At 49.9% G+C, this 11,159-nt stretch overlaps 1 protein-coding gene across 3 annotated transcripts in view; it reads right to left on the reverse strand.

Moving 5' to 3' along the window:
- STK32B (serine/threonine kinase 32B) overlaps nt 1–11,159 on the reverse strand; it is a 411,458-nt gene that overhangs the window by 133,454 nt on the left and 266,845 nt on the right. For all 3 annotated transcript variants that reach the window (XM_019526562.1, XM_019526564.1, XM_019526563.1), the window contains exon 6: nt 912–1,001. In XM_019526562.1, coding sequence (XP_019382107.1) covers nt 912–1,001 — 90 coding nt within the window. The remainder of the gene's footprint in view (nt 1–911; nt 1,002–11,159) is intronic.

An 11,159-nucleotide genomic window follows, 5' to 3' on the forward strand; every position in this document is an offset into this window, starting at 1 on the left:
GTGCTGCATAGAGGGGGACTATCACCTCCTTGGACCTGCTTGAGATGCACCTGTGGATGCATGACAAGGTGCAGTTGGCCTTCCTGACTGCATCCCCACACTGCCAGCCCATGTTCATCTTGGCATCAATGATGACTCCAAGATCCTTTTCTGCCTCTGTACTGATGAGAACGGAGTTCCCCAGCCTGTAGGTATGGTGCTCGTTCTTCCTACCCAGGTGCATCACCTTGCACTTGTCAGTGTTGAATCCCATCCTATTCTCATCCGCCCACCCCTGTAACCTGTCTAGGTCTGATTGTAACCTATTCCTCCCTTCTAGCATGTCCACATCCCCCCACATCTTAGTGGCATCAGCAAATTTGAACAGGGTACTTTTTACCCCCTCATCCAAGTCACTGATGAAGATGTTGAACAGTGCAGGCCTGAGGACCGAGCCCTGAGAGACCCCACTGCCCACATCCCTCCAGGTCGAATATAACCCGTCCACTACCACTCTCAAGTTCTTTGGTTGCTTAATAAAAACCCAGTTTACCAATGCATGTTATCATGTGCTTAAAATTATATCAGCTCGTATTACATGTTCTCTTCCACGTAATAGAAATAAGAACAACATAACCAATTATGCACATCTGCCCCTTTGAGGCTTGAGATGAAATTATATCTGGTGAGTCCTGGGTTTCCTTAAGCAAAAAAATCTGATTAAAACTTTTGCAGAGCCAAACCTTTTCCCAGCTTCTCCATTTCTGAAAGATGATCTCCATTGCTAATATATTTCCAGTTGCACCACAGCACACATTACAAGATGCTTACAGCTACCATGCATTTCCATCAGGCCATATTTTTTAGACACACTTCACTGAAAATTTTTTATCTGCTTTTACTTTATATTTAAAGTGGTCTTCAGAACTTACCCATGTAGGGCTTAGTACCAGCCATAGAAGAAGCTTTTTCTGATCCTTTTACTATAGTCGCTATGTTAAAGTCAGTGATGTGAACATGCCCTGAAATTAAACAAAATATAAATAGAAGTTAAAACAGCATGTAAGTACGAATCTCTCCTTGTTCATTTAATAGTAAAATGCAAACAAATTAAAAGGAAGCTTTTGTATCTGTAAATGAAACTACAATACCAGTAGTCCTGGCAGGTAGAAAACAATGTAACTGTTGCCACCAAAATGGTGTACCAGCCTTTATGTTACACTTCAATTTTGATGCATCATAGCCATTTTATTCACAGTGTTAAACTTGATTTAGTGGAAACCACTGGACCTGCTTCTACCTGGAGTAGAAACTCACAATATCGTTCTTTTCTTTGTTCAGAAACACCGCTGTGCTGTGTGGAGCCTTATGTGCAGTACACGGGTACCCTTCTTCACTGATAACCAATCCTGTCTCCCACATCTTCCCAGCTTCAGATGCCCTTCAGACTATAATGACTCTTTCCTCCTGTCTTTTTGCAAGGTTTCCCAGGCAAGGAAGAAGCCCATAAGAAAGACAGTATATGAAAAAGTTAAATTTGTTTGATTGAATAAGTATGAAATATTATTCCAACTGGTAAACATGCTGTTAAACAATGTCCCTTTATTTAACAGCAGGGTGTGGGACAAAAGATATCTACCAGCTATAAGTAGGTGGTCTCATGCTCTGACTGGCCCACTCCACGCATGTTTTGCATTGAGGTAATTTAGTTGGCTGGTTCAAACCTGTTCTTAGCTTTTTCAGTACAGCAATTCATTGTAGGCTGTGGTGACTAACTCTACTACATACAGCTGACAAATTTGTTTCTGACTGCAGCTTGCCTTGGGCCTACAAAACAGAATGGATGAGTCCAGAAGCACAGCTGAAACTTAGCCCTAGTCATGGGGTAAAGTGCTAAGAGGTGTAGGAAATATTATCTCTAATGGGGCTTCTGGTGCTAAAATCATGAGACAGTGAATAAAGTATTGAGAATGGTGTTATAAATGACTTGTAGACATAACACAAAGCTTCTAGGTTCACAGGACCCTACATGATTGTACTCGTCACACTGCCTTAAGACTGCCACTGGCTTTTGCTTCCCCTTGTTTAAGTGCTTCCTTTCCTTATAAATCAAAGTGATGCAGGCATCATGTTGTTTAAGATTATACCTGACTCTGCCACACTAGAGAATGAGCCATAGAGTAATCTCTCTCCAAATCAATGAGACAGCTCTCTCCAAATCAAGCTGGGCTGCCTCCCCATCCCTGGTGCCAGAGTAAGCCAAGGGTGGGGAGTGCCAACTCCCCGGCCCCAGCGTGATCTAGGGCAGGGGGTGGGGAGGCAACCCAGCTTGGCTGACTCCCCACTCCAGCGCGATCTAGCACCGGGGATGAAAAGTCAGCCCAGTTGGACTGACTTCCCATCCCCAGACTGTGGTCGAAACATTTCGACTTTTGAAACATTTCGACTAGTCTCATTTTGTTTCGATGCTATTTTGACGCACTTTGTTTCTCTTTGATTTTGCTGTTTCAACCTCAAAATGAGTTGAAACAGTGTCAAAACAAAACAGCCAGTGAAATTCACATGGCCCTACTGGCCAGACCGGCACCGTGCAGGAGCTGCCTCTGTGGCCCAGCAGGCAGGACCCAGTGCAGGAGGGTGGAGCAGGGCAGCTTGCATAGGAGCAGCCTTCAAGAAGAGAGTTAGGCTTGCTTTCACCCCTTTGGTCCCCTAGCATAATAAACTGTCTACCCTATCAACCTTAATTCCAGCTCTTTGTGTTTATGCAAGAGGATACAGTCTTTATTTATTTGCTCACATATAGTATATATCTGCTCCTAAATGGCTACTGCTGTTATAGAGTGTCAGCTGAATACATGACACAGACAACATACCCAGGAGAACTGTTGCTGGTAAGAGGCTGTTGTTCTTCTCAGTTACTGATGCAAATGAGAGTTGACTGCACTAGGTTTTTTTTTTCCACAGAACCACAGCTTCATTCAGTGCACACAATAGACCATGGTCTGGGGATGATTTAGAATTACGCATGGAAGTTATCTCATTTGCTACACAAAACAGCAGGGACACTCGGCCTTCCTGATTAAATGATTATATACTTTTTTGACATTTGTACAACATTTATCTGTAATTGGATTCCCCAAAATGGCTCAATTCTCTGCTGAAATTCCCCCTGCAAATTACAGCCTGAGGCAGACATGTAGCATCAAAAACTTCAGCCCAAAGTGGCAAGGAAATGAAATAGGGTCTTTATGAGAGCCCATGTCTAGCAATTTTAACAACAGATGATGGTACCAGCTCCATCTATTATCAGAGATAATTTTAAATCACATATTAACATTGCACCCTTGCTTGATGGCTAAGTCCAATAAAAGCAACCTTGTCTGTGACCTAGCCAGTTTGTTTCTGCAGCAAAAGACTATAGGGAAATAGTTTCTTGAAAAAGAAAAGCACACTGCATACAATTAGCTTGTTAGGTTTGCACTCCTAATAGCAAGACATATAAGCATTTTCATATACACATAAGAATAAAAAATTGAATGTCTCTCTGCAAACTAATATGTTATTCTTCCTTTGATAGATAAATATTAAGGTCTGTCTCTTAAATGACAGCTTCATAAATGATTCTTCCTCTTAGCATGCAAGCATGATGGCCTGTTCTAGAAAATCAGTGACATAATACCCATTTAGATTGATTCAAATATTTGATTTACAATGAAAATTATCACTCTATTGGTGCATTGTTTTCCCTCTCTCTTTTATTAGCTTTCTTTTTCATTTAGCAAAACTAAAACAGCACCCACATACAGAACAAATGTTATATACACTTGCAGATGTCATTTGTTAAAAACATCTTTTCATAATCTGCAAATGCAGGTATCAAATTTATTCACAATTAGTTACCGCGCAGTAATGCACATGTAGAACATGACCCAGGAGCAAATTTGCTCTTGGGTCAGCCCTGCCACTAGAAGGCTGGCCTGAGGCTAGCCCCAGGGCTCCCGGCTGGGAGCCTTTGCTGCCCCAGGGCTGGGCTGCTCTATAGCAACCCCTGCCTCAGGCCTTTAAAAGCCTGCAGGCATTTTGAACCCTGGGGCACACAAGGAGGCAGCCTGAGATGACTCTAGTCCTGGTGTCCCCCTGGGCAGGCCACAGGCTAGCCTCATCAGCCTGACTGCACCCCAGCACTGGTACCTGGCACCACAGTGCCATGCACCTTCCAGGCCTGCACCATCCAGGCTACAGGCTGCTGCAAGCTGCTTCCAGCCCCCAGGCCCAGCTGCAAGCATCTTCTGGCCAGCAGGGCCACCTTCACCTTGGGCATTCAGTAGCCTGTCCCACCAAGCTCCCTGGCTGCACCCTCCACCAGCAGCTTGGGGAGCCTGGGTCAGCACCTGCTATGCCAGCTCTGCAGCCCCACCCCCCCACCACAAGGCATGGCCGGCTATGACACCACCCATTGCCAGCAGCCCTCAGCTTGGTGCCCACCTGCCACATCCGCTGTTCAAGGACACCACCTGAAACCGCACACTGTTGCTGACAGCCATGACCATGCAGAGCCACCAGCCATGCCAGCCCCAGCCAAGTGTTAAGGCCCACATTGGGGGAAGGGCCCTGCCTGCCACCGCACTTACACCTTCCCCCAGCCTCTACACCTTTCCCTGGCCTCTGTCCCAGCCCCTGCTCCTTGCCTGCACTCCCCTGTCCCCGGAGCCCTCCAGATAGCACATAGGGAGGTAGAAGACAGTGCAAAACTTTATTGGGTGGCCTGTGCCCCCACAGCTAGGTGGGCCCAGGCCTCTCACATGCCAAGGAACATGTTGATGCAAGTAGTCATGTCATCTTTGACAGTGAACGGTTGCAGGGCAGCTTGGGTTTACCCCCTGTGCCATCAGAGCTCACAGTCCCATAACCAGGTGTGCAGGTGTGCCCAGGGCATCATGGCTATCATCAGCATCAGGGAGTAGTGGGTTAGGCACCCCTCATTCCATGCAAAAAACTCCTCATGCACTGACCAGAGCATCCACAGCAGGGGTATACTTAGGGTGCAGTGGCAGCATGGCGGGGGCTGGCCCCCAGGGCACCACCCCCAAGAAGACCCCTGTGGGGGGACAGGCAGCTCCTTGTCTCAGTCATCTGGGAGTCCTGTACCCCCCAACCCTGGGCACCATTGGCTAGGTGGCAGCATAGGAGAGCAGCTGGCCTGCAGGAGGAGGGGAGGGGGAAGTGGGATCTGGAGCCATGGCAGCATGTGCTGCCAGGAGTCTGTCCTGTCCTGTCCTGTCCTGTTCTACCCTGGGAACAGGGTGGGGGAGGCTGGCTGCCTGCATCCAGCACCCAGCAGCCCACTGGCTCCAGGAGAGTGCAGGGATGCTAGGCTCAGCCAGTGGCTGGCTGGACTCAGGCCTGCCTGTCCAACATACCATGGTCCCTGGACACCTGTGAATGCCCAACCTCCAATTTGGGCCCAGGCACTGCACAGCCCCTGGTACAGAGCATCTTATTGCTGAAGTGTTGCAAACTTACATAAGCAGCTTCTTTCTCATGGCTGTACAGCAGGGGTGGGCAAAATATGGCCTGCCAGGCCCTTCTATCCAGCCCACGGGACCCCTAAAAAATTTATAAAATTAATATTTATCTGGCCCTGGCTGCCTGTCAAAAATGACAGGAGCCAAGGGCAGTAGGAGCCAGGGGAAGCCACAGCTGGATCCTGCAACAGCAAGGCCCAGCCGGCCCTGCCCCACCCAGCTGGAAGCCCCTACCTAACAGAGGCATCTGGCCTGAGACGGTGGGGCTGTTCATGCTTCCCTGTGTCAGAGCTGGAAATTCAGGTAAGGAGTAGGGGCAGGGAGACAGGGGAGGACTGCGGGCGATCACCCCAGTCCTCAGGACCAAGCCAGCTCTTGCTGAGACCAGCAGCCCGGCCATGCACCTGGGAGTGTGGCCCTTCCCCATGGCTGGCTGCCCAGAGCCTGTGCCACGCTAGGGTACATTGTGGCTCCTTCACCACCACCTGTGAGCTGCCCTGCAGCTGCTGCACACTGTCACTGCTGCCATGCTGGGCAGCCCAGAGGCAGTGATGAAGGGCAGATCAGGTGCTATGCGGGCTTTGGGTAGCTGCAGCAAAAACTGCTTGGTCACGACAAGAGGGATGCACATTCCCCCATGCTAAGCTGCTGCTGATACTCAGTCCTGATGGGTAAGCCCAGAGCCAGCACGGGATGCACAGGGTCACAGCTGCACATGTTGGTCCCCACCACTACTGCTGCATGCCCTGGGATGGCAAGACGTGCCATGGCTGGGCAGTGCAGAGCGGCTGCAGTGCGTGCTGGGGCTGTGCTATTGGCAGTGGTAAGGAGGTGCCACAGGGTGCTCAGGGCTGTTTCAGGGTGGGGGATGAGTGCTGATTGGCTCAGGAGGGCACACACAGGGGGTTCCCATGTACATCCCGCATACCTTCAAGCCCTTCCCACAAGCCCTACAGCCACACCCTTCCACACACACCATCACACACCCCACAAATACCATCCCCACAAACTCCCCATATCCACCCACCCACAGCTCTCCACAAACCCCACACTCACCCACCCATACCCCCTGACACCTCTATGCACCCCACACACTACACAAAAGTAAGACTGCATTTTGAGCTATTATGCAATCACTTCTACATATACAGCACAAACACACACAAATCAAGACAATTAAAAAAATTAAATTAAAATATATTATTATGAGTGTCTGATTTTTAGTATATAATATTTTTTTTCTGTTCTAAGATGGCAAACCCTCTTCCCCAAAGAAGTAGTTTGAGGGGCAAGGGGAGGGTATTCTGGTGGCAAAGGTCAGAGCTTAGGTGTGGGACTTCCAATCCCAAGAAGGTGACCAGGAGGCAGGGCACCTGTCAAGGGGCAGGGCTACCCATGTGGCCCTTGACAGCTTGCCAAAACTCAGTAAATGACTCTCTGCCCAAAATAATTGTCCATCCCTGCTCTACGGAGCCTGCAGCTGCATGTGGGAGAGGCCATGCTTGGCAGCTGCAGTGTGGCTTAAGGGGTCCTGCAGATGCACTGGCTCTACTAAAGAACAACCCTGGACATAATCCTTCTCCTGGACCACCTGGTTATGGCATTGGGGGACTGGCTGGTGGATGCTCGGGCCTGGCAAGTGAAGGACATGGCCCATCAGGACAGGTGATGGGTGGAGGATGTCACTCACAAGGACACGTGGGACTGGCATGAGGAGGCCTGGGACTAGGCAGACCATGAGTTCTGGGTGCAGCTCCTGGCCCTAGAGCACAAGAAGGCAGAGGCACTGTGGGAGCAGACTGCAGTCCTGGGTAGGGCAGTGCAGGCCACGGATGATGACTGCCAGGTGCTGGACACTGTTCTGGTCTCTGACCTTAGCTCCACCTGCCCCCTGGCAGCCACCCTCCCTCCATACAGCAGCAGATCCCAACCTGGGCCTGGGAAGAGGTCCTGCAACACCTTCAGCAGCCAGGAGCCCCTGTCCTCAACTATGCCCTTGTTCTGGTGCCACCCAGGCCCCTGCTGGGGCCCAGGCCTGCTGCTTGCCCTGGTCCATGCAAATGTGGTGCTGGAGTTATCTGCAGTGGGGTCAGGACTTCACCCAGGACACCAGCTGCCAAAGTGGGAGCCACCTTCAGTGGAAGAGCCCTGGCCATGATCACCCCTGAGTGAGCTCCCCACCTGCTGTCCCTGGGCTCTCCCCCTTAGATATTTCCACCCCATGGTCCCCCACCCTGGGACGGTGCACAAAAGACATTGTACATAATTTTCATGTGGAAGAAGTTTTTTTAATGTTGGTGGGTGGGGTGCTAGTGGAGGGGCTCTGTTTGTTGGGGGGAAGGGCTCTGTTTGTTGGGGAGGGAGGGGGGAAAGGGTTTTGGTTGACGTGAGGGGGAATAAAAACATGTCCTTCTGAGATGTATCTGCAGTAAGCATGGTGCTTGCAGTGGGAAGGTCCATGGGCAGTGCTGTAGTCAGTCTAGAGTGGGGACTGCTGGGGGAGGTGGTTGGCCAGCGCCTCCCACACCTGCCCCTGCTCATGCCCTGACCCTGGCCACTGCTGGTGAGTATGCAGCTCTCCTGGTGCCTTGTCAGGGGTGGACTGCCACTGCCATCCCAGGTGGTGCTGCCACTGCCAGTCATCCTCTGTGCACTGCACTATGTCTTCCCAGGTCTCATGGAAGAGCTCTGCCTGGACCTCAGGTCATCCTGAAGGCATCTAGTCACTGTTAGTTGTCCCAGGTGCGCTGGACAATGTGTTGTCACCAGTTCTGGCTGGCCTGGCAGGCCCAGAGGCAGAAGGGCTGGAGGCCCAGGAGGGCGACGGTGGCCCTGGTGGGATGGCATCATGGAGTCCATCATTGGTGTCCCTGCCAGGGCCCGGCCAGACTGATGGAGTCAGGGCAGCAGGTGTGCATTGGCAGCCCTAGGACAGCATGTGGTGGGTGGGCAGGCAGTTGCTGCACATGGGGGAGCTGGGAGGGGTGAGATGGCCATGGGCCAGCTGGTGGTCAGTGCAGTGAGCCACCAGGGCCAGCATGGCAGCCAACAGGAGCCTGGGGCAATGATTGTCACTGCGAGGGGCAGAGGCAGGAGCAGCCATGGCACAGAGAGGCAGAGGCAGTGAGGAAAGCATTGCCGTGTGCTGTCTCTGAGCTGGGTACACTGCTCCTGGCCAGGAAAGTGGCTGGCCAGACAGCAGCAAGTGGGGCTGCTGGCTGCTGGCTTCTAGCAGCAGTGGTCAGAGCCTGGAGCTCTCCTTGGTGGTGACGGGGGCCCATTGCAGGGCCCTAGGAAGAAGGAGCAGATTGGCAGGAAATTTGCTCCCGCTTCCCTGCCCATGTAGATGCCTGCACAGCACTGTTTATTCATGAGTAATTTACTTGCAAGTAAACTGGTGCTGCAGCAAACACACATGTAGATAAACCCGCTGAGACCCACTAGTCACCCAAAGCCCAGCATCAGCAACTCCAAGTATTAGAAAGGCATTAGCCAGGAATCAGAACATTATTATTGCTTTAAAATCATGATTTTTTTTTTAAATCCACTAGATTAAGTTCTTTTCATATTCCTGTTTTTTTTTTTAGCCTCTGGTTTACATACATGCACGTTCTTGTTCAAAAGAGTCTAAGCCTTATTAATTGGATTCTTCACCACCAAATAATTTGATAATTCAAATGAATGTAGCTAGACAAAAGCATTCTCAAGGGTGGAAGATGGAAAAGTAGTGAAACCATCTACCAGTGGGATTCAGGATGATTTATTAAATTTATTAGAAGAGTTGTTTTAATACAGAAAAAGCTGTTCTCAAGTCTTAAAGCCAATTTCTAATAATTCTCATCACTCAAGTCATGGTTTGGAACCTTGTGCATGACAGAAAGCAGGTTCACACAACTTATTACAGAATTTGAGGTATGTTGCTGGGAATCCCAGAGATACATATATAGGGTAGCTAATAGGGCTGTGTGAAATTTTGCCAGCTGTTTCAATTCAACACTGTTTTGACTCATTTTGAGCTGGGGCCATTGGGTGGGGGGGGTCCCCCGTGCACTCTGTGACAGACCTGGAAGTGGATCGGAAGTACTTCTGGTCCACTTCCTGGTCTGCCACCGACCACAAGGGGGGTTCCCCTGCATTTCTGTGGGATGCTCCATCTGTCCCACCATCGCAGTGTTCAAAAGCCATGCCTGGTACCTCGAGGTACATAGGAAAAACATTTAAAGCTGTGTCTATGGCCGAAGCACTGATTCTCCAAATCAACATGGAATCTTCAGATTCAAATACAGCCAAATCGAATTGGGACAGTAATTCAAACCAACGAATCAAATCACTGTCCCCCATTCGGCTGAATCCAAATCCGAATTGAATACAGCCTGTTTTGCACACCCCTAATATTTATGTTGCAGTCTCCTCAAAACAGGGACTTTACACAGTGCCAGTTAAGAGGTGGGGAAAGAAAAAGTAAAAGTGAAAAAATGAAATCTAGTAAAATTTGGCAAATACTACTTGGGGTTCAAATTCACAACATGCCAGTAACAGAATCCACTACACTAAAGTCCTCCATCTTACAAGAGTGTAAAGTAGGAGTGGCTGAGGTGGGCCCTAAATATGTGCCAACCATTCTTTTTTTCCTGGAGGGAAGTCTTCTGCCACATCCTTCATTCTCATTCAATGCTGATTGACTCCCCTTCTTCTTCCTCACTGATCACCAGATAGCTGGTAGATAATCAACTAGGTAAGTCAGTGTGTGGGAAGATCTGGTTGGGCGGGTATACTGAACCTGGGATGAGCAGAGAGACACCCCATGATTTTAAGGCACCATGTGGTCTGTGTATCCTTGAATTTTACAGCCTGGGCGCGGCATGTGGCATTGCCAGAATCATGGGGCATCAGCTGAAAGCCCCTAGACAATTCAAGATTCTGGAGGTGACCTGAGCAGCTGAGCCCAGATGAAGTGGAAGCAGGGGCCCAAAGCCTCTGAAGTGAGAGCAAGAACCACACACCAGACACTGCACCCTCACGTGCCTACCACTGCTTCCATCCATCCAGTCATCCTTCCAGCATTCCACCCACTCCTTTACAGCCAGATCCACAGACACCAAGACCTGAACAGGTACTGCGATGGACCATGGATGAACGGGCACTGCCATGGACCATGGATGAGCAGTCCACCCTTAACAGGCAGCATGGGGATGTAAGTGGAAGTTTGGGGAAATAAAGGATCCCATCGCCATGAGGAGGACATCCAGTGCTAGCTCCAGAAAGGGCACCAAATCAGAAATGTGTTCAAGCATATCACTCAGGAGATGCAGGCAAGAGATCACAACAGAGATTTGGAGCAGTGTCTTACCAAACCACATTGATGAGGACGCATTATTATAATGTGCTTGACACTAGAAAGTGGTCTCTGGGCTGGCAGCAAAGCATGCTATTCTACAAGGACCTGTCTCATTTCCTCACCAAAAAAACAGGGCAGCTGTCCTCCCCACCATGCCCATTGAACAAGGGGTGTTCTGAAGGAGTTGCTTGCAGGGACCCAAGCAGAGGAAGAGGAGGTGGAGGGTTGCCCTGTGACACTGTTCCCCATACAGGGGCTGTGACTATTCTGAACCAAGTCCTATCATATGTCTCTGCACCGCTGCCAGAGATGTGGGG

The sequence above is a fragment of the Gavialis gangeticus genome, unplaced genomic scaffold (assembly GCF_001723915.1).
Source record: "Gavialis gangeticus isolate Ggan-Ray unplaced genomic scaffold, GavGan_comp1, whole genome shotgun sequence".
NCBI lineage: Eukaryota > Metazoa > Chordata > Crocodylia > Gavialidae > Gavialis > Gavialis gangeticus.